The sequence below is a fragment of the Pogoniulus pusillus genome, chromosome 22, assembly GCF_015220805.1.
Source record: "Pogoniulus pusillus isolate bPogPus1 chromosome 22, bPogPus1.pri, whole genome shotgun sequence".
Classification (NCBI taxonomy): Eukaryota; Metazoa; Chordata; class Aves; order Piciformes; family Lybiidae; genus Pogoniulus; species Pogoniulus pusillus.
Genome location: NC_087285.1, coordinates 4,180,703 through 4,207,821, shown reverse-complemented (window position 1 = coordinate 4,207,821; position 27,119 = coordinate 4,180,703). Strand labels below are relative to the sequence as shown.

Genomic DNA, 27,119 nt, shown 5'->3' with positions numbered 1-27,119 from the left:
GAAACCTCCCTCTTTCAGTTTAAACCACCACCCCTCGCCCTGTCCCAACAGGCCCTGCTAAGCAGCTCTGCCAAGCACCGTCGGCCGTGCCCAGGGGCACCGCTTGGCACTGCGGCAGGGCACGCAGCGGCGGAGCCAGGCTGCCAGGCGCCCTGCAAAGCGCAAGGCACAGCCAGATCCTCTCCCTTGCCGTTTGCAACCAAACCCAAAGCGGAGGAGCGAGCGGCCCCGGCAGCCAGCTGGCGGCTCCCCGCTGCAGGGGCCGGCGGCAGCCCGAGCAGCGCTGGCTCCGCACGCCCGCGGTGGGCACGCAGCGGGCACGGCCCCGCCGCCACCCGGCACGGCTCCGCCGGCCCCCGGCGCAGCTGCGGGCTGCTCTTTGTCACGAAGCGATGACTTCACCTTCTCCGGTCCCCGTCCACAATCCACAGCTGTGTGCGCAGCGCACGGACGGGAGAAGGAGCCCTAAGAGGAGCAGCTGAGGGACCCGGGGGGGGGGGTTTAGGCTGCAGAAGAGGAGGCTGAGGGGAAACCTCCTCGCTCGCTCCAGGAGCCGGGAGTCCAGTGGGGTTGGTCTCTTTTGCCTAGGAGCAGATGACAGAGCAAGAGGAAATGGCCTGAAATTGTGCCAGGAGCGGTTTAGGTTGGAGATTAGAATCATAGAATCATAGAACCAAGCAGGTTGGAAGAGACCTCCAAGCTCAGCCAGTCCAACCTATCCCCCAGCCCTATCCAGTCAACCAGACCATGGCACTAAGTGCCTCATCCAGTCTTTTCTTGAAGACCTCCAGGGATTAGGATCAGTTTCTTCCCAGAAAGGGTTCTGGGGCATTGGCACAGGCTGCCCAGGGAGCTGGTGCAGTCCCCAGCTCCGAAGGTGTTCAGGAAACCTGTGGACAAGGCACCTGAGGACATGGTTGAGTGTCCATGGGGGGGCTGAGTTGGCAGCTGGACTGGATGATTTTGGAAGGCTTTTTCAACCCAAACAATTCTCTGATTCTATGCCCCAGAGTGGTCAGAAGGAGGATATTGCCTTCTCTCCTGACTGGAAATGCATGGAATCCAGAAACGATTGGCACCTTCTGCAGGCAGCTTTGTTTACAGCCGAGCAGAGACTCACAGCAGCATCACACAATGGTTTGGGTTGAAAGGAACCTTAAAGATCACCCAGTTACAGCCCCCTGCCATTGGCAGGGACACCTCCCACTGGACCAGGTTGCTCAAGGTCTCAGAAAGGGCTGAGATGTGGCTGCTGCTCCAACCCAAGCAGAGCAGGCTGCCCCCACATGCAGGCTCCTGCAGGCTGGCACCCCCAGCAGCCACACTGCCTGGCCCCAAGCAGAATAGGCAGGGCAAGTCAAACTGCCCCCAAACACAGGAGGGACAGTCTCAAGTTGTGCCGGGGTAGGTATAGGCTGGATGTTAGGAGGAAGTTCTTCCCAGAGAGAGTGATTGGCATTGGAATGGGCTGCCCAGGGAGGTGGTGGAGGCACCGTCCCTGGGGGTCTTCAAGAAAAGACTGGATGAGGCACTTAGTGCCATGGTCTGGTTGACTGGATAGGGCTGGGTGCTAGGTTGGACTGGATGATCTTGGAGGTCTCTTTCAACCTGGTTGATTCTATGATTCAAACTGTGCAACAGAGAAGCCTGCTTGAGGCTCCCACACACAGAGAGTGCCTGCCCCAGCCCCACAACTGCATGGTGCTGAGGGGCCATCCCTCAACACCCACCAGTGCCAGGCTGCCCAGAGGCTCTGCAACTCGTTCGTCATTTCATGACTCAACTGAGTCATGGAGCAGTTGGGTACCTGCCCGGAGAGACCTCTGGGCAAACGGTGAAGGAAGCCAAAGCCAGCTGCTTTGTCCAAGCAGGCACTCCCTGGGGCTTGGCCCAGCTTCTGGATCGATGCAGAAAAACCTGGCAGGTCAGCCCTTCCAGGAGAGATCCTGCCTCAGCTCTCAGTCCTGCCTCCGGGAACGCCACGCCGCCTCCGCCCGCACGGCAGCGGCAGCAAGCCCAGACTCAGGATGCCATGAGGAAAACATTCCTCCTGCCAAGCTCCAGCAGCTGAGGGGGCAGCAACAGCCACAGCACACCTGACGGCTGACAAGCACCTCTGTGGTGCTAGCAACATCCAAAACAACGTCACACCTCAAAATAATCACAGCATCACAGTATTGTTGGGATTGGAAAAGACCTCACAGATCATCAGGTCCAAGCCTTTACCACAGAGCTCAAGGCCAGACCATGGCACCAAGTGCCACGTCCAGTCCTGCCTTGAACAGCTCCAGGGACGGCGACTCCACCACCTCCCCGGGCAGCCCATTCCAGTGTCCAATGACTCTCTCAGGGAAGAACTTTCTCCTCACCTCCAGCCTAAATCTCCCCTGGCACAGCTTGAGGCTGTGTCCTCTTGTTCTGGTGCTGGCCACCTGAGAGAAGAGAGCAACCTCCTCCTGGCCACAACCTCCCCTCAGGTAGTTGCAGACAGCAATAAGGTCACCCCTGAGCCTCCTCTTCTCCAGGCTAACCAATCCCAGCTCCCTCAGCCTCTCCTCGTAGGGCTGTGCTCAAGGCCTCTCCCCAGCCTCGTTGCCCTTCTCTGGACACGCTCAAGCATCTCAATGTCCTTCCTAAACTGGGGGGCCCAGAACTGAACACAGTACTCAAGGTGTGGTCTAACCAGTGCAGAGTCCAGGGGCAGAATGACCTCCCTGCTCCTGCTGGCCACACCATTCCTGATGCAGGCCAGGATGCCACTGGCTCTCCTGGCCACCTGGGCACACTGCTGGCTCATGTTCAGGTGGGTATCAATCAGCACCCCCAGATCCCTCTCTGTCTGGCTGCTCTCAGCCACTCTGACCCCAGCCTGTATCTCTGCATGGGGTTGCTGTGGCCAAAGTGCAGCACCCTGCACTTGGAGCTATTGAAGCCATCCCCTTGGACTCTGCCCATCTGTCCAGGCGGTCAAGGTCCCGCTGCAGAGCCCTTCTGCCCTCCAACCCAGCCACATCTGCCCCCAGCTTAGTGTCATCTGCAAACTTGCTGATGACTGACTCCATGCCCTCATCCAGGTCATCTATGAAGACGTTAAAGAGGATGGGGCCCAGCACTGATCCCTGAGGGACACCACTAGTGACAGCTGCCAGCTGGATGTGGCACCATTCACCACCACTCTCTGGGCTCAGCCCTCCAGCCAGTTCCTAACCCAGCACAGAGTGTTGCCATCCAAGCCATGGGCTGACAGCTTAGCCAGCAGTTTGCTGTGGGGGACAGTGTCAAAGGCCTTGATAAAAATCAGTTATCAGTCCAAGATAAAAATCAATCTTGGACTCCCAGGCTAAGGAGTACCACATAGACGACAGCAGTGGTGGGGGTAGGGGTTGTGAAGATGGTGCTGGGCTAACAGAGGGAGATTCAAGCTAGATAGGAGGAAGAACAGGCTGCCCAGGGAGGTGGGGGAGTCACCATCCCTGGAGGTGTTCAAGAGAAGCCTGGATGAGGCACTTAGTGCCATGGTCTAGTTGACTGGCTAGGGTTGGGTGCTAGGTTGGACTGGATGAGCTTGGAGGTCTCTTCCAACCTGCTTGATACTATGGTTCTAAGAAACATTCTTCACTAAGGGTTGTGAGACCCTGTCCCAGGTTGCCCAGAGAGATTAGAGATGCCCCATCTCTGGAACCATTCCAGTTCAGGCTGTCTGGGGCTCTGGGCAACCTGCTCTGGTTGCAGATGTCCCTGCAGACTGCAGAGAGGTTGGACTGGATGAGCTTTAACGCTCCTTTCCCACCCAAACTAGTCTGAGATTCGGTGCTAGTCTCTTGTCAGTGGTGTCCTGTGACAGCACAAGGGACATTGGGCAGAAACTGGAACCCAGGAGATTCTATCTGAACAAGAGGAGAAACTTCTTTGCTGTGAGGGTGCTGAAGCCCTGAAGCAGAGTGCCCAGAGGGGTTGTGGAGTCTCCTTCTCTGGAGACTTTCCAGACTTGCAAGGGTGCATTCCTGTGTGACCTGCCCTGGGTGATCCTGCTTTGGCAGGGGGGTCAGACTTCATCTCCAGAAGTCACTTCTGACTCCCAATATTCTGTGTTTCTATGCTCAGTGGCTTGCACTTTGCAGCCTGCCAAGCAGAGAGGGTCCAAGAGATCAGATCTGGGGGTGTCTGCAGTTAGAAGATGCTGAAGCATAACCTTGACATGGAACTTAGGCACAGGAAGTGTGACCTCATGAGTGTTTGTGGCACTTGAGATGTAAGGCTGCCCACTTCACCTGGGGCTGGCAAGCAGAGATCTCAGCACCTCTTAGGCTCAAACTGTCACACCTAAATGCCACCTGCTCCCAAGCAGAGCTGCCAAGTGCAAGCACATACCCAACCCTCCAGGTTTCCAGCTAATCTTAACCATGTGCTCAAAATTCCAGATCCTTGTTGTGGAGTCCTTAATAACAGGCCAGGAGAAGAAGAAAGGAAGGGAAAAATCCCCAAACAACCCACCCAAACCATAGAGAGACAATTTTAGATGTGGAGTTTGTGCTGATTTACCACTTGTCTTACAATAGCAACCTGCTGTGCTCCAGCTGCTCTGCCACCTCACTGTGGTCCAGGCTGCTGGTGGGATGTGGACTGCCAAAGAGGACTCATCTCGGATGGCAGGAGCAGCTCTGCCTTCACTGTGCCTCAGCAGGGAGGACAACAGTGTTTGCCCTGCTGTCAAAGCCCTAAAGAACTGCAAACAGCAGCACTGTGACAGGGCAAGCCCAGTGACTGACAGGCACACATCTGAACATAAGAAGTTCCACCTAAACATAAGGAGGAACTTTTAAAGGTGACAGAGCACTGGAGCAGGCTGCCCAGAGAGGTGGTAGAGTCTCCACCCCCTGGAGACATTCAAAACCCAGCTGGATGTGTTCCTGTGTGACCTTCTCCAGGTGACCCTGCCATGGCAAGGGGGTTGGATTCAATAATCTCCAGAGGCCACAGAACTCTAGAGGTTGGAAGGGACCTTGAGAGATCACCGAGTCCAACCTCCCTGCCAAGGCAGCATCACCCAAGGGAGTTCACACAGGAATGCATCCAGGTGGATTTGGAAAGTCTCCAGAGAAGGAGACTCCACAACCTCTCTGGGCAGCCTGCTGCAGTTTCTTGTAGGTCCCCTTCAGATACTAGAAGGCCACAATAAGGTCTTCTTGGACTGAACAGCTCTCACTCTCTCAGCCTGTCCTCACAGGAGAGGTGTTCCAGCCCTCTGGTCACCCTGGTGGCCCTTCCCTGGTGCTTTGCTATAAATGTGGGCACGCTGATGCTGTGCTTGTGCCTTCCCCACCCTTTACTGAGTCATGCAATAGACATGTTACAGGGTGCAGGTCCCTTCCAACCTCTACTCCTCTGTGGCTGTGTGATGTCCAGCACTGCTCTTCCCTCCAGCAGCATCCCCAGTGGCCTTCAGTTCCTTCTCTTTCCCAACACACAACACACCAGAGCCTTGCCAACCCTCCATGGACATGACACCACGGTCAGCAGCCATCTCCAGTGGCTGCCTGCTCACAACAACCTCCCAGCCCACACTAAAGTCCATCTCCCTCCTCCTCCCCCATCCCCCAACAACCACAAGTAAAAACCCCGTGCTAAAATAAACCCCCAACAAACAATTCCCAGCCCCCCTTTAAACCACTCTCCTAAGAATGCCAAGAATTTTCCCAGACACTCAAGCCTTTATTCGGATCCCTCCCAGCTCCCAGCTGCACTCCAGGCAGGCAAATACATCACTGAAGAAACCAGATCCGGAGTCACCACCGAGACCTGGCACAGCAAAGTGAAAGCCACCTCACATGACAGAGCAAGAAGACTCAAAAGCTGAGGTTCTCTCCTCCAGGGCTAACAAAAGATTATGTTGCCTGAAGTGCTGCCTTTCGTGGAAGCTTTTGGATCCATCTTGAAGGGCTGCTCATAAACCCTAGGACCAGTGAGAGCAGCATCCCACATGCTCCAGGCTGTACAAACCTGACTGTCAAACAGCCACCTGCCCATGGGAACCACAGAGCGTTAGGGGTTGGAAGGGACCTCAAAAGATCACCTACTCCAAAGCCCCTGACACAGCAGGAAGGTGGACAGGGATCCAAGTGAGAAAGCAAAACTCCTTTTAAGGCAGCAACTCCCTTACCTGCCTTCCTGTACCAAGGCACTGGTGCCAAAGTGGTGCTTTGATTCCTGTGGCACACCTTGCACTGGTATCCCAGTACCAGCACCTCACTGTGCTCTGCTGAGACCTGGGGCCAGCTCTGGAGTCCTCTGCACATCACAGACAGGGACCTGTTAAGACTGGGGCCAGAGGAGGCCACAGCAATGCTGGCAGGGCTGGCAGGGCTCTGCTGTGAGGCCAGGCTGGGAGAGTTGGGCTTGTTCAGCTTGCAGAAGAGAAGGCTCCAAGGAGACCTTCTGGTGGCCTTTCAGTGCTTACAGAGGCTGATCAGAAAGCTGGGGACAGACTTGCTGTGACAGGGCAAGAAATGATGCTTTGAACTAAGAGAGAGATTTCGACTGGAAGCAAGGAGGAATTTTTTTTCCATTGAGGGTGGTGAGAGCCTGGCCCAGGTTGCCCAGAGAGGTGGCAGAAACCCCATCCCTGGAACCATTCCAGGCCAGGATGTTTGGGGCTCTAAGCAAGCCTACAGAGGGTTGGACTAGATGACCTTGCAAGGTCTCTTCCCACCCAAACCACTCTGTGACCCTCTGATGCCATCTCAGCGACACACCAGACCCCGAGCACTGCCAGCAGGCAGCCGGGAGCAGGGCTCCGCACACCCAACGCATCCCCCTTCTGCAGCAGCTCCTGCTCAGCCTCTGCAAGCACAGAGCTTTGCTGCAAGCCTCAGCAGCCTTCCCTCCTTTCCAAAACACCAACGACCCCCAAACCAGAAAGCAGAAACCCTACACGCAGCCAGGGCAGCGAAGAATCAGCGCAGCCTTAAGCCAGACACTTCTGTTGGGCTTCAGAGCTAAGGGTGAAGGGGGAAAAAAAGCTTCTCCTCTCTCCTCCTCCAACACACATCCAAAACGTTCCAGCCACAACCTGTGACTGCAACATCAGCTTGAATTTGCTGCAAACAAACTGCCTCTTTCTGGCTTAAGCTCCTCTCTGCCTTTCCACACTGAAAGCAGAGTTCCCACCCGTTCCCCTTTCTTTTTTTGTCTTAAGCTGCTCTTTAGCCATTTCCCCATAACATTTATGGAGCCTAATTAGTTAATTGTGAGGTCCTGCTTAATTAAGAGAGGCTTAAGCACGCATGTTGTCACTATCACAAACCCTTGGGTGACAGTTTCCAAAGGAGCAAACCAGGATTTGCAGGGCATTATGCAGGCAGCGTTTGGCAAGCCTGAAGAGGAGGGAAGCTGGTTAAAACAGAAAGCTCTGCACCCAAAAATGAGAGACATTTCCTCCAAAATGACCTCAAAGGATGAGAAAGTTCAGCTTTTCAGCAGCCTCAGAATCCAAACCCCCAGAAGCAAAGCCAAGAAAGCAAAGTCCAAAACACAAACACAACTTTTCTTCCAGTCTGTTTAAACAAAGCCCCCAGAAGCAGATAAAGGAGAACAGAACCAGGCTGTCCCACTTAGCTTCTCAACATCAGTTATTCAGAAGGTGCTGAGGCTTTTAAGTGAATGGAACTTCCCAATTAGCCTTGACAAGAGACTAATCTTATCACCTTATCTATTAAGAGACCTTCCCAAGTTCACCCTGGGCAGCAGATGCATTCCCAGCTTGTCCTCAACTGATCTGATCAGCAGGATCTTCCTTCTCCCTACCAATCTGCCTCAACTGATCTGACCAGCAGCATCTTCCTCCTCCCCACCAGCCTGCCTCAACTGATCTGACTAGCAGCATCTTCCTCCTTCCCACCAGCCTGCCTCAATTGATCTGACCAGCAGCATCTTCCTCCTTCCCACCAGCCTGCCTCAATTGATCTGACCAGCAGCATCTTCCTCCTTCCCACCAACCTGCCTCAACTGATCTGGCCAGCAGCATCTTCCTCCTTCCCACCAACCTTCCTCAACTGATCTGACCAGCAGCATCTTCCTCCTTCCCATCAACCTGCCTCAACTGATCTGACCAGCAGCATCTTCCTCCTTCCCACCAACCTGCCTCAACTGATCTGACCAGCAGCATCTTCCTCCTCCCCACCAGCCTGCCTCAACTGATCTGACCAGCAGCATCTTCCTCCTTCCCACCAACCTGCCTCAACTGATCTGACCAGCAGCATCTTCCTCCTTCCCACCAACCTGCCTCAACTGATCTGACCAGCAGCATCTTCCTCCTCCCCACCAGCCTGCCTCAACTGATCTGACCAGCAGCATCTTCCTCCTTCCCACCAGCCTGCCTCAATTGATCTGACCAGCAGCATCTTCCTCCTTCCCACCAACCTGCCTCAACTGATCTGACCAGCAGCATCTTCCTCCTCCCCACCAACCTGCCTCAACTGATCTGTCCAGCAGGAGAAGTTCTTTACAGTGAGGTTGGTGACACACTGGAACAGTCTTATGGATGCCTCTTCCCTGGAAGTGCTCAGGGCCAGGTTGGATGGTACCTTGAGCAACCTGGTCTAGTGGAAGGTTTCCCTGCCTATGGCAGGGGGGTTGAAACTAGATGATCTTTAAGGTCTCTTCCAACCCAAACCATTCCATGAATCCTACCACAAGGAAAAGAAGGAGGAGACATTTGGTAAACACAAATGGCCATGAGACAAACCAAGAGAGAAACTCAGTGCCTATCCCTAAGGAGAAGGCTAGAAAAGGTTTGGGGCAGTTTGAAAAGAACACTGAAGAGGGGGGAAGAAGAATCTGGATCCCACCATGCTGAAACCAAGCCCTGCTGGATATCAGCCACCAAGACACTTTGTTTTAGTTACCACTTAAAATAAACATGGCTAATTCCCACATCCACTTCCAGAATTTACTGCCTGATTACAACCAATGCCATTATTCTGTGTATTTTTAGACAAGGGAACAGAACAGAGATATAATGGGAACCCAAGAGTTTTGGTCATCACTGGATGCTCTTTCCCAGTCTGTTAAGCAACACTGCTGGAGAAGGCTTCAGGGGGACCTTAGAGCTATATTTCAGTATCTGAAAGGGACCCACAGGAAGGCTGGGGACAGAGAGTTTAGAAGGGCCTGTGGTGATAGGACAAGGGGCAATGGTTTGAAACAGAGCAAGGCAGATTTATGTTGGACATCAGGAGGAAGTTCTTTATGAATGGTGAGATACTGGAACAGGTTGCCCAGGGATGTGGTTGAGGACCTCTTCCTGCAGACACTCAGGATGAGCCTTGATGTGGCCTCGGGCAGCCTGCTCTAGCTGGAGGTGTCCCTAATGCTTGCAGAGAGGTTGGACAAGAAGCCCTTTGAGCCTCCCTTCCAGCCCAGTGCAATCTGTGGTTCTGTGAACCAACTCACAGCATCTCCCCAAACAGCACATGAAGCTACTGGGCAAGTTTCTTTGGGATACTGCCCAAAAGCCATCAGAAGGAGAAGGTTTACACCCCACAGTCAGCTCCCAGAGCGAGCCCAGAGTCATCAGGTTAAGGAGCTAACTGCTCTATATCCTATTAACACATGCCTCCAGAAAGCCTCCAGTGGATTAGCACACAACAGCTTTAATATGAAGACTGAAGGCAGTGAGGGGAAAAAAAGCAAAGCAAAGCTGTTTGGAAACTACACAGAGCAGGAAGATAAAGCTGCAAGGACTGCTCATGTGTAAAGCAGAGTCAGGAAGATGAGCTGGAAACACCTCTGCTGCATGATGGGGGGAGGAGAGCATTTCTGGGAGGTCTGCTCCAGCAGCCCTTTTACTGTGGCAGAGCTGAGAGCTTGGATAAACTTGGATTAGGATCCAAAGCTGGAAGCAGGGTCTGAACTAGGGACCCAGCAATGCCCCCACTGACCCGAGCTGCCCCACATGCCCTGGGCAGGAAGACAGACACTAATTCACACAGCATGGGCATCTCCTCTCCCAGCCACCCAGGGAGTCAGGTTTGATGTTCCAGAAGGAAGAACACATCTCACACCAAGCCACTCCTGTGCAGTGCTCTGCAGGCAGACCTGAAGCCAGGTAAGCAGATGCTGAGGGATGTGTCCTGCCTCTGCTCCAGCAAGAGCCAGCCCAACCACTGGCTGCCCGTGGAGGATTCAGGATGCATTCCCTGCATGCTTCCTTGCACACGTAATGCAGAGGTGGCACAGACCCACTACAGCACCCCATGCAGCAGCCAAGGGCTGGACTAGACCACGTTCAGAGGCTGCTTCCAACCCTTACCAATCTGTGTGCAATTCTGGGAGCAGAGCAGCCTCAAGTCCCTCGACGGAAACCCACAGCTCCCTGTGACAGTCTGGGTTTGAGGCTGTGTGAGCCAGAGAAGGCACAAGCCTTGAGGCAGGGTGCTCCATGGGAACCTCTCTCTAGCTGTCTGACATCTCTGGAATTTCATGTGTGTGGGAGAAGGACACTTTTTGGCTTCACAAAGGAATCTGAACGTCTAAACAAAGTGGTGCCTCCACAACCCTGACCCCACGGGCCCCGCTCAGCCTGCAAGCCAAGGGCAGCCACTGGGGCTGGATCTGAGAAGCCTGTGGTTCTCACCAACACCATCCTCCCCCCCCAGCCCTCCTGAAGATCTCCAGTCAGCCCATTTTGGAGGGTGCTGATTCCCTGTCTGGCTCCAGCTTTTGCATCCAAATGTCACAAGCTGGAGGCAAGCACAGCCAGAGGAGAGGCTGCGGAAGGAAAGCACATGGCTGAGACTGAGGAGAAGCAGCACCTTCAGGCTGATGCTTCCTTGTGCTCCCTGACAAAAATGTACTTTGAGGGTACTGGAAGTCCTGGAGCAGGCTGCCCAGAGAGGCTGTAGATCTTCCCAGCCCCCCCTGGCCATTGTGATCCTGAGCAAGCTGCTGTGGATGCCCCTGCTGGAGCAGAGCGGCTGGACTGGATGATCTCCAGAGATCACTTCCAACCCTCACCATGCTGGGATCCTGTGATTATTCCCCCCCCTCACTTGAGCTGCTCTGTGAGCAGAAATGGTCTCTCTCTTACCCACCTGATGTTTTTATGATGCATGACTACAAATGCAAAGTTTCAGGTAGAAACCCAGAGCTTGCTGCTGCTAGACAAGTGTGAAGAAGGGGAGAAGCAGGTAGGCTGTGCATGAAGACACCGGCTCCACCTCACTGAAACACGAGTGTGGGATGGGACAATGTTACTTCTAAGGGCTGCAGCTCATCCAGAACAAGCAGGGCAGGTTCTCCATCCACAGCCTCAGCTGTGCCCAGGACAAACAATGGTGTCCTGTGACAGGACACCTTGGAACACAGGAGGTTCCACCTCAACATAAAGAAAAACTTCTCTTTGAGGGTGCTGGAGCCCAGGAGCAGGTTGCCCAGAGAGGCTGTGGAGCTTCCCTCTTTGAGGGTCCATCTGAATGTGCTCCTGTGTGACCTGCCCTGCTCTGGCAGAGGGCTTGGACTTTATGATCTCTTGGAGGTCCTTTCCAACTTCTACCACTCTATGACACGTTCTGAATAAGGCAAATTAATCAGGTAAATGTGCAGGGTGGAAGCAGTGTGCCCACGCCCTACACGCCTACCTCAGTCCCACGGCCTCCCAAATTCCTTCTCTTGATTGCACAAGCCAGAAAAAGCCAATTCAGCATCACACCACTTCTTCTCCTCCCAACCTTGGAGCCAAAGGAGCACGAGAAGGGAAAGGAGATGAGTGTGACAACTGCTCCTGCTTCAGTGAAAGGTGTCCCTTGTGCATGGCAGGGGGCTTGGAGCGAGATGACCTTCAAGGTCCCTTTCAACCCAAACCATTCCATGAATCCAGGAAATCAGCCCAGTCCCCACAGCCCTTGGTTTGCACCACGATGCCTCAAGCCAAGCAGGCTGGGGCCAGCAGGAGCGCTCAGGGACAGGGCTGCATCCCTGCCCGCAGCTGCTGGCATCCTGCTACAGAAGATAAGCTTTAGAGAGCCTTTGGCCTCCCAGCAAGGCTGGAGATGGGCTGACAGCTGCCACCACAGCCCTGACAAGGAGCTGGCCTGCTGAAAGCACGTTATTCCGCAGGGCTTTCATTTGTTTTGCTGATGCAGAGGGCACACACGGCTCCAGCATCTGCCAGCTCACGTCCTTCCACCCACCGCCTCGGCGCTCGCTGCCGTTCCGAGCGGCTGGGAGCAGCTCGGCAGCTCCCACGCAGAGCAACGTGTTGCATCTCTGCTGCAAGAGGGAGAGAGGCTCTGAATTCACCCACAGTGACAGCACCACAGTGGGGAAGGGAAAAAAAAGTAGAATTCGTACAACAGTTTCAGTTGGAAAGGACCTTAAAGGGTCATCTAGTTCCAGCCCCACCTCCCACCCCCACCTTTCCCTAGCCCAGGTTGCTCAAGGGCTCATCCAACATGACCATGAACACCTCCAGGGAAGGGGCATCTATGACCTCCCTGGGCAACCTCTTCCAGTATCTCACCACCCTCACTGTAAAGAGTATCTCCCTAATCCCCAGTGTCAATCCTCTCTCTCCCTTGGCCCTCATCCTATCATAGAACCAGCCAGGTTGGAAGAGACCTCCAAGCTCATCCAGCCCAACCTAGCACCCAGCCCTGGCCAATCAACCAGACCATGGCACTAAGTGCCTCATCCAGGCCTTTTGGTCTTCATTTGATGTATCCTAACATTAAAAGCCACCAAATTAAGACTGCATGTCTCCAAACCATGTTAATTAATCACATTAATTGAGTGACTTTTAATGGTGATTTGGTGCCTGTGGAGGTTTTCATACATGTTGCAGGAACCTAAAATACTGCCTAGGCCAGGAGAAAATGAAACTTAATCTTGTGTTCCTTGGAGTGGGTAAGCTTAGAATCATAGAATCAGGCAGGTTGAAGGAGACCTCCAAGCTCATCCAGCCCAACCTAGCACCCAGCCCTGGCCAATCAACCAGACCATGGCACTAAGTGCCTCATCCAGGCCTTTTGGTCTTCATTTGATGTATCCTAACATTAAAAGCCACCAAATTAAGACTGCATGTCTCCAAACCATGTTAATTAATCACATTAATTGAGTGACTTTTAATGGTGATTTGGTGCCTGTGGAGGTTTTCATACATGTTGCAGGAACCTAAAATACTGCCTAGGCCAGGAGAAAATGAAACTTAATCTTGTGTTCCTTGGAGTGGGTAAGCTTAGAATCATAGAATCAGGCAGGTTGAAGGAGACCTCCAAGCTCATCCAGCCCAACCTAGCACCCAGCCCTGGCCAATCAACCAGACCATGGCACTAAGTGCCTCATCCAGGCCTTTTGGTCTTCATTTGATGTATCCTAACATTAAAAGCCACCAAATTAAGACTGCATGTCTCCAAACCATGTTAATTAATCACATTAATTGAGTGACTTTTAATGGTGATTTGGTGCCTGTGGAGGTTTTCATACATGTTGCAGGAACCTAAAATACTGCCTAGGCCAGGAGAAAATGAAACTTAATCTTGTGTTCCTTGGAGTGGGTAAGCTTAGAATCATAGAATCAGGCAGGTTGAAGGAGACCTCCAAGCTCATCCAGCCCAACCTAGCACCCAGCCCTGGCCACCCAACCAGACCATGGCACTAAGTGCCCCAGCCAGCCTTGGCTTCAACACCTCCAGCCACAGCCACTCCACCACCTCCCTGGGCAGCCCATTCCAATGCCAATCACTCTCTCTGCCAACAACTTCCTCCCAATATCAACCCTAGACCTCCCCTGGCACAACTTGAGGCTGTGTCCCCTTGTTCTGTTGTATCACTACAAGCCCTTGTAAAAAAGTCTCTCCCTGCTCTCCCGTAGCCCTCATCAGCTACTGGAAGGCTCCTATAAGGTCTCCCCCCAGAGCCTTCACTTCAACAACAATAACACCACCACCACAAACATTTCCCCCCCCCCCCCCCCCCCCCCCCCTTGCACCTCCCTTTTCTGGGCAGCCTCTGTTCACAGTGCATGCACTCCAAATACGTGTTTAACTGTGCTGGAACTGTGGTTCAGCTAATTGCTGCTGTGGTTCAAACCACCAGAGCTGGCTTCCTGCATGAGCACAGTCAAGCCTCCCAGGGAGGGCCTGCAGGGCTCACAGAGGCAACCACCAATTTGTCTCCTCCAATGGAAGGCTCTTTTCCTTATCCCTCCTTCCCCTCCCAAAAAAAGAGCTTAAGCTACAGGCAGAAGAGCTGGCCAGGGCAGGAGGGGAAAGGCTGCTCCTGCTGGGCTGGCTTCCTGGTGCCTGTTACCAGCTTGGAGAGAAATCTGTCACTTCTGTTCCACACTGCATGGGGGGGAATCACTTGAGTTTTTTTCCAGGCTAAAGGTAAAATAATGCAACGACAAAACCAGGAGAGGAAATTTAACCCTGGAACTTCCAAATGGCTGAGTTAAAAAAAAAAACAACCAACAACAAACCAACCAAACCCACACAGCAAAAAGACAGGGCAGGAGGAATGTCTGAATCCAGACATACCTCACTTTTCCACTGGAATTGAGCCATGGAGAGGTATTCTGAGAGTTTGATTAAAAGAAAATGTAAGCCTGTGGTTAGGACCTGCAGCACTGAGTCTCCTGGCAACTGCTCTGCCCCAGCTCAGGGCAGAGATGCTCTCGTGGTGCTTGGGGACATGGTTTCATGGCCATGGTGGTGCTTGGATGATGCTGGGACTTCGTAGAATCAACCAGCTTGGAAGAGACCTCCAAGCTCATCCAGCCCAACCTAGCACCCAGCCCTGCCCAACCAACCAGACCATGGCACTAAGTGCCCCAGCCAGCCTTGGCTTCAACACCTCCAGCCACAGCCACTCCACCACCTCCCTGGGCAGCCCATTCCAATGCCAATCACTCTGTGAAGAACTTTGAGGTCTTTCCCAACCAAAACAATTCTATGATTCAGCCCATTCCTCATGCCCATCTTTCTCAGGCTGCTACTGGTCCCTTCACACAGAGGAGCAGCTGCAAGCTGCGAGGGAGGCCAGGAACTAAGAGCAGACAGCAGCAGCTGAAACACACCAAGTTTCTCACAACCAGGACAGGAACAGGCACCTTTTAAAGCTCCCTTTCCTCCCAACAAGTTGGAAGCAGGTCACAAGAAGCCAGTAACCAAGCAATGCTCCCACCAAAGCAGCCAGACTGCCCCCACACACACAGCTCAGCACCTTGCTGAGATAAAACGAAGCCCATTGTCCATCTGCAGCGAGGAAGACCTTGTTCAGCTTCCTTCAGCACAAAGCGCTGTTTTCCCTGGCAAGATCTTCTAAGGAGCATCAATCCACAGTAAAGCCAGCAGGAAAAGCCCAGCTATCAATCACTGACACCAAGAGACATCCTCTCAAGGGCTCCGTGCAGACAGCTGCCCTCCAGCCAGCGCTACGTGCGTGCAGCCAGCGCTCCCCTGGCTGGGTGTTCACCGAGCCCCTGTCCCTGTGTGGTCCAGACACAGAGCCATCAGCCACAGCCTCCCCAGCACTGACAGCCTGATGTGAAATTCTTATCTCAGCCCACCCTGCAGGCTCACTTGAGAGCCCAAGAAGCCGTCTTTGCTTCTCCAGGTCAGCCAGGGGTTTCATGTGGGTAGTTAAGTGACAGCAGTGCAGGAGGTCATAGAATCATAGAATCATAGAATCAGCCAGGTTGGAAGAGACCTCCAAGCTCATCCAGTCCAACCTATCCCCCAGCCCTATCCAGTCAACCAGACCATGGCACTAAGTGCCTCATCCAGGCTTTTCTTGAAGACCCCCAGGGATGGTGCCTCCACCACCTCCCTGGGCAGCCCATTCCAATGGGAAATCACTCTCTCTGGGAAGAACTTCTTCCTAACATCCAGCCTAGACCTACCCTGGCACAACTTGAGACTGTGTCCCCTTGTTCTATTGCTGGTTACCTGGGAGAAGAGGCCAACCCCACCTGGCTACAACGCCCCTTCAGGTAGTTGTAGACAGCAATGAGGTCAGCCCTGAGCCTCCTCTTCTCCAGGCTAAACAGGCCCAGCTCCCTCAACCTCTCCTCACAGAATTTGTGCTCCAGGCCCCTCACCAGCTTTGTTGCCCTTCTCTGGACATGTTCCAGCACCTCAACATCTCTCTTGAATTGAGAGGCCCAGAACTGGACACAGGACTCAAAGTGTGGTCTGACCAGTGCTGAGTACAGGGGCAGAATAACCTCCCTTGTCCTACTGGCCACACTGCTCCTGATGCATGGAACAGGTCCATGGGGTCTGTTTAAAAAGAAAGCCACAGGCAGGGAGGGGTCCAAAACAATCTTACAGGCAGAGAATGCATCAGGTTGGAAGTGAACCTCAAAAATCATCTTGTCCAACCCCCCCTGCAGTGAGCAGGGTGTGATGGTTTGGGTATACCCCCCCCCAACTTTGGAAATCACCCAGACTAGTCTCAGCTGGCTCTGAGGGGAGTAGACATCACCATAGTTTTCCTTTCACAGCCTATGATCTAGTTCTTCTCACCAAAACATTCTACCCTGCTTCAAACTAGCACAGCAGGGGCACCTCCTTCACTGGAGACTTTCAAGACCTCTCTGGATGCATTCCTGTGTGACCTGCCCTAGGTGACTCTGCTTTGGCAGGGGGGTTGGACATGGTGAACCCTGGAGCTCTCCCTCCAGCCCAGACCACTGTATGACCTCCAACTAGACTGGCTGCTTCAAGTTTGACCTTGATTGTCTCCATAGATGAGGCTTCAATCATATCTCTGGGTAACCTGGTCTCACATCTCATCCTATTTCTTCTCCCATGCATCTCGAGTTGCTTCTCCCTCACTTCTCCTCCCAGCTTTTCTAGCTTACTCCAGAGCTCCTGCATTTCCCTGCTGCATTTTATGCCCTTTCTGGCTTCTACTTGCACATGGTGGTTGGGCTGTTTCCCACCTGATGTACCAACAGCCTTGCTAACACTGCCAGTGTCTGCACCAGCAACCACCACGGCTGCCAGCTCAGCACTGGCCAGAACTGGCAGTAGAAAAGCTCTCAGCTTTGATGACAAAATAAACCATTTCATATTTATCAGCTTTCTCTCTGCTGTAACAGAGACCACTGGCCTGAGCATCCAGAGGGGGTGTCCCAAACACAGTGGTGGAGAGCCTCATTCTCATGAGAGACCAGCAGACAACTTGAGTCTCCAGGGGCTGAAGCCAATCTCCCCCACAAGCAGCACATTCACAAACACAAAGGCTGTCTTGAACACCACTGGTGTGATTCTGCTGCCTCAGAGGCAGCTTTCTCTGGGCCAGCTTCCTTTCATTTGCTTTTGTTGGTCACTTCCAACAGCAGCACTTCAAGGGAACCTTATTGTGCTGGGGACAGAGGCCTTCTGGAGGACTGCACAAGGGAAGCATGCAACTGAGGAGCTCTGGAAACACATTATTCAAGCCTAAGGGTCACTACATTCCAGGGCCTCAGTGTGAGCTGGGCGTTGTAAATACCTTCACCCACCTCAACAGCAGAGACTCAGAGAACTGTTCCAGCTGGAAGAGACCTTTAAGATCATCCAGAGACCTTTATGATCATCCTTCAGAGGCTTTTTTCAACATTACCTCCCCTTGCAGGTACAAACAGCTGGTAAAAAGCAATCTGTCATCACTTCTCCTTGGCACTACTGAGTTATCCCCACCCCGACTCAGGAAACTGAGGCACAGTGACAAAATGCAGCACCAAGAAAGTTGGAAGCCCTGCAGAAAGAACAACATGGAACACTTTTATCACGAGGTTTCCATGATACTGCTGGAGGAACAGCATCAGAGCTGAGATGTGCTGAGGCAAAAGGAAACAGCAGCCAGGACAGTCTTCTGCCCTGCATCAAACAGAGAGCTGCCACTCTCCCATCTGCTTCTGCCAGATGCATGGCTCCAGAAAGGCAAACTCATCCAAAGATCAGCAGATCACCACTGAGCCTGCAGATCCCCACGAACCCACCCTAGCTCCCTGCATGGGGCAAGCAAATTTTCTCTTAATGGAGTTGGGCACCACAGCCATGCCAGAGCCCAGTCAGGCCACTTAAGTGACAGAGCCAGTGGCATCCTGGGCTGGCTCAGGAGCAGTGTGGGCAGCAGGACAAGGGAGGTTCTTCTGCCCCTGTACTCAGCACTGCTCAGGCCACACCTGGAGTGCTGCGTCCAGTTCTGGGCTCCTCAATTCAAGAAAGATGTTGAGGTACTGGAAGATGTCCAGAGAAGGGTGACAAAGCTGGGGAGGGGCCTGGAGCACAGCCCTGTGAGGAGAGGCTGAGGGAGCTGGGGGGGTGCAGCCTGCAGCAGAGGAGACTCAGGGCAGAGCTCACTGCTGTCTGCAGCTGCCTGAAGGGAGGCTGTAGCCAGGTGGGGTTGAGCTCTTTTCCCAGACACCCAGCAACAGAACAGGGGGACACAGCCTCAAGCTGTGCCAGGGCAGGTCTAGGCTGGATGTGAGGAGGAAGTTGTTGTCAGAGAGAGTGATTGGCATTGGAATGGGCTGCCCAGGGAGGTGGTGGAGTGGCTGTGCCTGGAGGTGTTGAAGCCAAACCTGGCTGGGGCACTTAGTGCCATGGTCTGGTTGGTTGGGCAGGGCTGGGTGCTAGGTTGGGCTGGATGAGCTTGGAGGCCTCTTCCAACCTGCTTGATTCTATGATTCTAAGCATAGCCAGCACCCATGAACCCACCCCAAGGAACACAAGATTAAGTTTCATTTTCTCCTGGCCTAGGCAGTATTTTAGGTTCCTGCAACATGCATGAAAACCTCCACAGGCACCAAATCACCATTAAAAGTCACTCAATTAATGTGATTAATTAACGTGATTTGGAGACATGCAGTCTTAATTTGGTGGCTTTTAATGTTAGGCTACATCCAATGAAGACCAAAAGGCCACCAAATTAAGACTGAGAGCAGAAAGAATTGCAGGGAGAGTGCAATGTCTGATGTGTGGGCGTCTAAAAGGAGCCAGCCTCTTTTCACTGATAGGACACACAAAGGACAACAGATACAAACTGGAACCAAGGAAATTCCACCTCAACACAACCAAAATCTTTACTGTGAGGGTGATGGAGCACTGAAGCAGACTGCCCAGAGAGGCTGTGGAGTCTCTTCTAGAGACACTCAAGACGAATCTGTGTGACCTGCATTCCTTGGGTGACCTGCTCTGGCAGGGGGCTTTGCACTCAACGATCTCCAGAGGTCCCTTCCATTCTATGAGCCACGGCGTTTCCATTCCCTGCCACTGAAGCTTCACCTGAACCCCCTCTTCTCCAGCATCCAGCAGCGGTTGCTTTCCGAAATAAAAGCCTCCCCATCAATTTTCCTTGCTGGAAGCTTTCAGTAAGCGACAGCCTTGCAAACTCATTCTGGAGCTGGCAAACTTTTTTTTTTGGGGGGGCCAGGATTCAAGGGAAATGAAAGCGAGTCTGAGATTCTTGGCCCAAAGTAGTTTACAGAGCAAACAGTAGCGGGGAACTTGTTTGTGCTCCAAGGGCAGGGCTCTAACTCGGAGAACCACCGCTGCTGTTCCCATTTAGTCAGCAACATCAGCCCAGGCAGCTCCGGCTGGGCAGAGCTGCGCTGCTTCATGCGGTAACAGCGATCCCAGCCCTGCGAGGCTGGCGAGACGCAGCCCCCAGCCATCCAACGGAGACAACCACCCGACGGCAACAGCAAGACCCAAGCCGGAGACAAAGCCCAGTTCTAGGCAGGCAGAGCTTTGAGCCGGATTGACTTCCGATAGCAGTTACACAACGTGCGGGCTGCAGAGGCGGCGGAGCGCACAGGTCACGCTCCATATTTGCCGTGCATTCCTCCTACCCTGCCTCGGGGACCGGTTCCTCCCCGCCGCCCCCAGGCTGCGCTTCGCCCCCGGTTTCCCCGGCGTGTCCCTCGCAGGGTCACACACACACACACACACACACCCACCCACCTCCAACTTCCTCACTGCCTGCATACCAGCCGCATGCAAACGGCTCTTATTTAGGGAGCTCTGACCCCGTTCCTCCCGCCCCTCTTTGCGGGGTGCTCCATCCCTGCAGACTCACGGATACCGGCCAGCCTTTGAGAGCATCCCGGGCGCCCACGGACGGGTCAAGAGTGACTTTCGTTACCGCTTTCAGCATCACACCGAGCACCGAGGCCTCGGAGCCTTGCAGCCTGCCAGACTCCCCCCGCACAGGGCAAGACCTTCCCGCAGCCTCCCGAGGACACCGGGTTCCCTTCCCTCTGCCGGCACCTCCAGCAGCCAGGGGCTGCTCCCAGTTGGGCTGGCGGGGCAGCGGCGGCACACAGCGGCCCGGGGCATCCTCCCCCCGCTTGTCCCGCTCCCCACCACCGCCTGGGTTATTTCTCCCCTCCCCACCCCTAAGGGCTTAAACCCAAGTTCGTGGCCCGCGGAGAGGCGCGCAGGAGCGGGGCCGGAGGCGGCGGGGCTCACCGAGAAGCGCTCCAGGTCGGTGGCGGCCATGGCCGGGGCGTGCGCGGCTCCGGCGGCGAGAGCGCGGCTCGACCCGCGGCGGCTGGCTGCGGCTGAATGGATCCAATATGGCCACTTCCTGGAAGCTCCCCTGCGCCCGCCACAGGCACCGCCCGCCGGACCGACAGCCCCGGCGACGGGCACCGGCACCGGCCGGGAACGGGGCGGGAGCGGCCCCGCCGCAGCCCGCCCACGGCGGGGGCGGGAGGCGGCAGCGGGAGGCAGAGCCAGGCCTGGCCCGGCCCTCCTGCCTCCGGCCCGACCGCCCCCCCCCGCCTCGGCGGAGCCCCGGGAGAGGCGCTGGGGGAGGCTCCGGGGGTCCCGGCGGCTTCCCCGAAGTGGGTGAGCGGCAGGGTTCGGGGGCGGGACACCGGTGGCGCTCTGCGGGTGAGGGAGGGCTGCGAGATATGCCTGCAGCATTGCCCTCGGCTCTCGACCCATCGATCGCAGCCTGGGTCGGGTTGGAAGGGACCCCTAAAGGTCCTCTACAAGTGCCGGCAGCATCCTCTGCAGGGCTCCGAGGGCGCACACAGGTGGCTAAAGACCCATGTGCCCATCTCTCAAGCAGCCAGCAGGGCACAGAATCATTAATGATGGTCTCAGATCATTGAGACCAGCCCAACACCACCACGGCCACTAAAGCGTGTCCCACAGTGCCACGGCCACACCTTCCTTGGACACCTCCGGGGATGGGGACTCCACCACCTCTGCCCTGGGCAGCCTGTGCCAATCCCTGACTACTCTTGCAGCAAAGAAATTGTTCCTAATCTCCAAGCTAAACCTCCCCTGGTCCAGTAGTGGGAGGCAATTTCCTCCCCCTGCTTGGGAGAAGAGACCAATGCCTACCTCACGGTGCCTCTGCACCGGAGTGCTTCTGTCACTGGCAGGAGTCAGACCAAAGCTGCAGCCCCAATGAGAGCTTCTGCCCATGTCCACGGGAGGTTAAAGCAGGCAACAGAGGACCATCAACTTGTTCTTCGTCATTCCTTCCCACGCAGAGCCGAGCCCACCGGCAGCAAACCCTCAGCCTCCGAGGCACAGCACCGCGGCAGGAGTGTTTGACAAGCTGCTAGCGCAGGGCGAAGTTTCTGCTGCTTTCTGGTGCCCTCTGCTGCAGTGAACCTCTCAAGGACCAGCTTTGCAGAGGCACGCCTTCCCTCCGTCACGCAGCTGGGGCGCTGCCCCCCCATTCTGTTTGCTCCCCTGGTTTGGTCTTGGGCTTTCCTCAGCCCTTCTACCCGCCCTTTATCCTTCTCCCCTCATCCTCTCTCTTGGAGCAATGCCTGCTTCCAGCTGCAGACCCCAGTTAAGGCAAAGAGATTAAATACTTCTCCCCCCAACACTGGCTGTGTGTAGGGAAAAGGAGTCCTTAGGATCATTTTGAACCCCTCAAGATGAGCAAACCCTCTTGCCAAACACTACACGTGAGAGCCACAAAAAAGCTACTATCATACAGTCATGGAATGGTTTGGGATGGAAGGGAGCTTGAAGATCACTCAGTTCCAACCCCTCTGCCGTGGGCAGGGACACCTTCCACTAGACCAGGTTGCTCAAGGTCTCATCCAACCTGGTCTTGGTGTCTGAGAACAAAAGGCAGTGGTTACTGTGCGATTCCTAAGGGCACAGCAGAAATCCCCCCCCAGCAGCTTTGGAGACACACCCTGAGCCCTCTTTGCTGTTGGACGCACATCTGCTCAGCTGAGCTGCTCCTCTGATACCACCCTGAGGGCTGCTTCTCTGCCCTGTGCATGCACCAGCAGTTAGGGAATGAAGACAGCTTTGAGCATGGCCCGAGGCTTGATGCTCCGAGCCTCACCCCAGACAGGGCCAGAACCTGCTGCTCCAACTTTGTCCTTGCTGGTGCAGACTGTCCTGCAGTTTAAGCCAAGAACCAGTTTGTGGCTTAAACTTGCCCAAGTTCTGCTAGATGTAGGATGCTAATTCCACCACACAATGCAACCACCTCCCAGGGAATGGCCAAGGGAGAGCTTACCTGGAATGGCTCTGTCCAGAGGACTCGTTGTCTACTTAGATCCTCCTAGCTCAGCTGCAGCATCCTGCACAAAGAAGGGCCACAAACAGAGTCGTTACCTAATCATGACACAGCTGCAGCTCCAAATCCCACCCCAACTCCTAGGAAACAGTAACTGCACTCAGGCCCTGCTTTCAGTTCTCAAAAGGTTTGCCAAATTTCAGCTTTTTGGCAAGTTAAGGAAAGGAAAGATACCAAAGATCCCAATTCCACAGAAGCACAGTCCCTGGAGAGCCCTAAAGCTGGACTGAGGTACTCAAAGACAACCAAAGCAGGAGTTAAGGTCTTGCTGTTACCTTCTGCCTTCTCCCTCACCTGCTGCTTGTGATCTTAACGAAGGTCTCCTGCTCCCACGGTGATATAAATAAACGAGCCCACGCTGTGCTGGTGGGCACTGAGTTGCTGTGCTGCAGCAGGTGTGTGGAGCTGTATTTTACATCTCCACATCTTTGGTTCTTCCCAGGGCTCCTTGGGATCCACCTACACTGTGCTGCAGGAGCTCTGGGAAGCGCTGGGCAATCCAGAAGGGGATTATGTTTATGCTGGAGAAATAAAACAAGATATTTCCAGGAGTTCATAGAACTGTAGAATGGTAGGGGGGGGTGGGAGGGACCTCTAGAGATCACTGAGTGCACCCCCTGCCCCCACCTTTGCCAAAGCAGGGTCACTCCGGGCAGGCCACACAGGAACCCATCCAGATGGGTCTTGAAAGTCTTCAGAGAAGGAGACTCCACAAGCTCTCTGGGCAGTCTGCTCCAGGGATCCATCACCCTCACAGTAAAGAAGTTTTTCCTTATGCTGAGGTGGATCTTCCTGGGTCCCAGTTTGTAGCCATTGTCCCTTAGAATCACAGCATCATAGAATCCACCAGGTTGGAAGAGAGCTCCAAGCTCATCCAGTCCAACCTAGCACCCAGCCCTAGCCAGTCAACCAGACCATGGCACCAAGTGCCTCATCCAGGCTTCTCTTGAACACCTCCAAGGATGGTGACTCCACCACCTCCCTGGGCAGCCCATGACCCTTGTCCTGTCACAGGACACCATTGAAGAGGGACTGGCCCCTTCTTGACACCCACCCCTGAGATATTTATACATATGAAGAAGCTCTCCTCTCAATCTGCTCTTTTCCAGACTGTGTTCTTCTCCTGTGAGAGCTGGGATTATCCAGAAGGCTCCTGGGAAACATGAAAGCAGCTTTCCAGTATTTGAAGGGGGCTACAGGCCCTGCTGGCTCATGCCCAGCTTTTCACCACCACAATCCCCAAGTCTTCCTCCACAGGGCTGCACTCCAGCCCTTTCTTGATACTAGGGGTTGCCCCAACCCAGGTGCAGGACCTTGCAGTCAACCTTCATGAGATCCACACGGCCTCACTTTTTGAGCTTGCCCAGGTGCCTCTGGATGGATCCCATCCCCCAGGTGTGTCAGCTGCATTTATCCCTTCAAGTGAGATGTTTGTGCGGACCAGACCCTCCCTTTACCACCTTGTTTCTCTGGCCAGAGGTTCCCTGAATCTCCCTGGGTCCTTTAGCAAAACCAGGGAAGCTAACCCCTGGTGCATGGATGCAAACAGAACAGCTTAGATAGCAGCTAACAGTGAATATTCCAGGCCTCTTTTATATATCACAAAGAAGCAAAAATAAGGTTAAAAGGTTAAAAAGTTTCTCTCTTTTTTTTTTTCCTGTACTCCACAGCTCAGCTTTGGAGTCTTGATTTAAGACAGCATAAAGCTCTTGCTCAGCACAGTTTTAAATGCCACTTAAGCCAGGTACTTTGGGAGAAGTGCTGGACTTGGCTTCATTAAGAGCTCTTTTCCCTGCCACTAAAGTGCAGAATGTACCAACCCAAGGCTCACAAAACCCCAAGGTTCACAGCAATGCTGTCACCTGGCAGCTGAGCTGTGCTGCTGAGACCTTCTGCAGCTGGAGTCCTCTCTCCTCTTGTCCATTGGCACTGCCCCACCAGCCTGGGGCAGATCTCTGTGACCGCAGAGCACTGTGTGAATGCTTGGGGTTATTTTTAAACGCTTTGTTAGTGTCATCAAGCACAGGATTTAGAAGGCCAAGCCAAAAGAAACCTTGCTAATTTCCATAGCTTCAGGTGCAGAAAAACTGCTGCCAGGGAAGAGAGCTGCATTGGGTGGCTCCATTAGCTACTAAGGCATCAGTTGTTATGCAAATCATCCCTAACAGCTCGGGAATTAAACATACATTATAGCGCTGAATGAGCCTGCAAGGATTTTCAGCCCACCCTGTAGAACGTTTCTGCTTTCTTTCTCCAAAGTGAATTCAGGATGAGAATTTCCTACGAGTCGTAGAATTAACCAGCAGGATGGAAGAGAGCTCCAAGCTCACCCAGCCCAACCTAGCACCCAGCCCTGCCCAACCAACCAGACCATGGCACTAAGTGCCCCAGCCAGGCTTGGCTTCAACACCTCCAGCCACAGCCACTCCACCACCTCCCTGGGCAGCCCATTCCAGTGCCAATCACTCTCTCTGACAACAACTTCCTCCTAACATCCAGCCTAGACCTGCCCTGGCACAACTTGAGACTGTGTCCCCTTCTTCTGCTGCTGGCTGCTTGCCTGGCAGAAGAGCCCAACCCCACCTGGCTACAGCCTCCCTGCAGGCAGCTGCAGGCAGCAATGAGCTCTGCCCTGAGCCTCCTCTGCTGCAGGCTGCACCCCCCCAGCTCCCTCAGCCTCTCCTCACAGGGCTGTGCTCCAGGCCCCTCACCAGAAGATGGGACAGAGAATACAATGGACTGGAGAGGCTAAAATATGTCCCTGAACTTCTTTGTCCTGAGAAAGGGAATTAAAATGCCCCTCCCTGCAGGGCAGTAGCACAGCTCTGAGGTGAGGGGAGATCAGCAGGAGCTATTTTAAGCCTTTGCCAATGAAAAGTAGAGGGAAATAAATGTGATCACAGCCCCTTTTACTTCACAGGCAACCAGAGCAAGCAGGTTATCATCCTGCCTGCTGCCATGAATGGAGCAGCAAGATCAAGGCCTTCTGAAAAGGGCTGAGTGCAATCCTTGATCTTCAAATCCAGGTGGTGCAGCTAAACAGAATTTCTTCATGATGTTCAGCAGAGGCTGGAGGAAGCAGCTTGTTGGAAGCTATCCAGTTCTTGCAGTGTCCTCCTGGAGATTGTTAGAAATCAAATGGTTTCATAGCTGCTCTTCTAGCAGCATGACCACCAAGCACCCTACTGAACTTGCATTGGGTCTACTGACAAATTATGGCACTTAGAAGGAGCTGGGATTGTTTAGCCTGCAGAAGAGGAGGGTCAAGGCAGAGCTCATTGCTGTCTACAGCTACCTGAAGGGAGGTTATAGCCAGGTGGGGTTGGTCTCTTTTTCCAGGCAAGCAGCAACAGAACAAGAGGACACAGGCTCAAGTTGTGCCAGGAATGGTCTAGGCTGGCTGTTAGGAGGAAGTTGTTGTCAGAGAGAGTGATTGGCATTGGAATGGGCTGCCCAGGGAGGTGGTGGAGTCACTGTGCCTGGAGGTGTTGAAGCCTGGATGAGGGACTTAATGCCTGGTTGATTGGCCAGGGCTGGGTGTTAGGCTGGGCTGGATGAGCTTGGAGCTCTCTTCCAACCTGCTTGATTCTATGAAGTGTGATACCTTTCAGCCAGAGCTGTAGGTCCCCTTCCCCTCTGCACACTGGTGGGTGTAAGTGGGATGCCTGGAATCAGACCCCTAAATTCTTTGTCTCCTAAGCTCAAAGGGCAGGGCTTACAGTGAGGGTGGTGAGACACTGCAACAGGCTACCCAGGGAGGTTGTGCATCTCTCCCCACCTGGCAGTGTTCAAGGCCACATTGGATGACACCTTGAGCTAGTGGAAGGTGTCCCTGCCCACGGCAGGAGGGTTGGAATTGGATGCTCTTTAAGGTCCCTTCCAACCCAAACCACTCTATAATTACCACACCATGCCTCATGCCAGGTTTCCATTACCCTGCCAGAGTCCCATCAGGTTTACAGGCACCAGAGGATGTTTGGGGTGGGTCCTCGCACCATCTGCGTGGAGCAAGCAGTATTTAATAAACACAACCTCTGAGATCCACGGAAAAAGTGCCGTTTGAATGGTTGCTGTTGATAAACATCTCCTAAACCGGTTACTGAGGTCCTTGAGCTACAGCTGAACCTTGCTGGTTGATGAGAAAGTGCCTTTTCTCCGTAAATAACCTTCCTCCCCCCTTCCCTGTCCCTTCCCAGACTTAGGCTCAGTTGTTTATCTATGGAAGGTTACTGCATTTCTCCATGGAACAAAGGAAGAGCTCTTTTCCTTCACAATGCACGCCCTTTGTTTCACATGAAAACACCAACCGGCAAAGTGGAAAACCCTGGGCTTTGTTGTTCTGGGAACTCTGATTTCATTTCAGAGGAAGATGAGTGGTCCTTGAGGTACAGATCCCATCTGTAGTCCACAGCACCTAAGCTTCACCTTTCAGCAAAGCAGCAGCAGCAGCAGACTGAAAGTATCCAGAGGAGGAGAGCCCCAGAGATGATCAGAGGACTTGGAGCACCTCTGCTATGGGGACAGGCTGAGGGAGCTGGGCTTGTTCAGCCTGGAGAAGAGAAGGCTCTGGG

General features: G+C 53.9%; 1 protein-coding gene across 2 annotated transcripts in view; it reads right to left on the bottom strand.

Annotated features, from left to right (window-relative positions):
- Positions 1-22,539, bottom strand: part of SEPTIN8 (septin 8) — an 81,352-nt gene extending 58,813 nt beyond the window's left edge. Inside the window, exons 1-2 of one of the 2 annotated variants that reach the window (XM_064161499.1) lie at positions 22,489-22,539; positions 21,342-21,523 (exon numbers count right to left, since the gene is read on the bottom strand). In XM_064161499.1, coding sequence (XP_064017569.1) covers positions 21,342-21,425 — 84 coding nt within the window. In that variant the 5' untranslated portion in view covers positions 21,426-21,523; positions 22,489-22,539. Of the gene's footprint in view, positions 1-20,456; positions 20,682-21,341; positions 21,524-22,488 lie in introns of those variants that run through there. The other variant, XM_064161500.1, reaches the window with a different exon arrangement.
- Between the last annotated feature and the right edge of the window lie 4,580 nt (positions 22,540-27,119).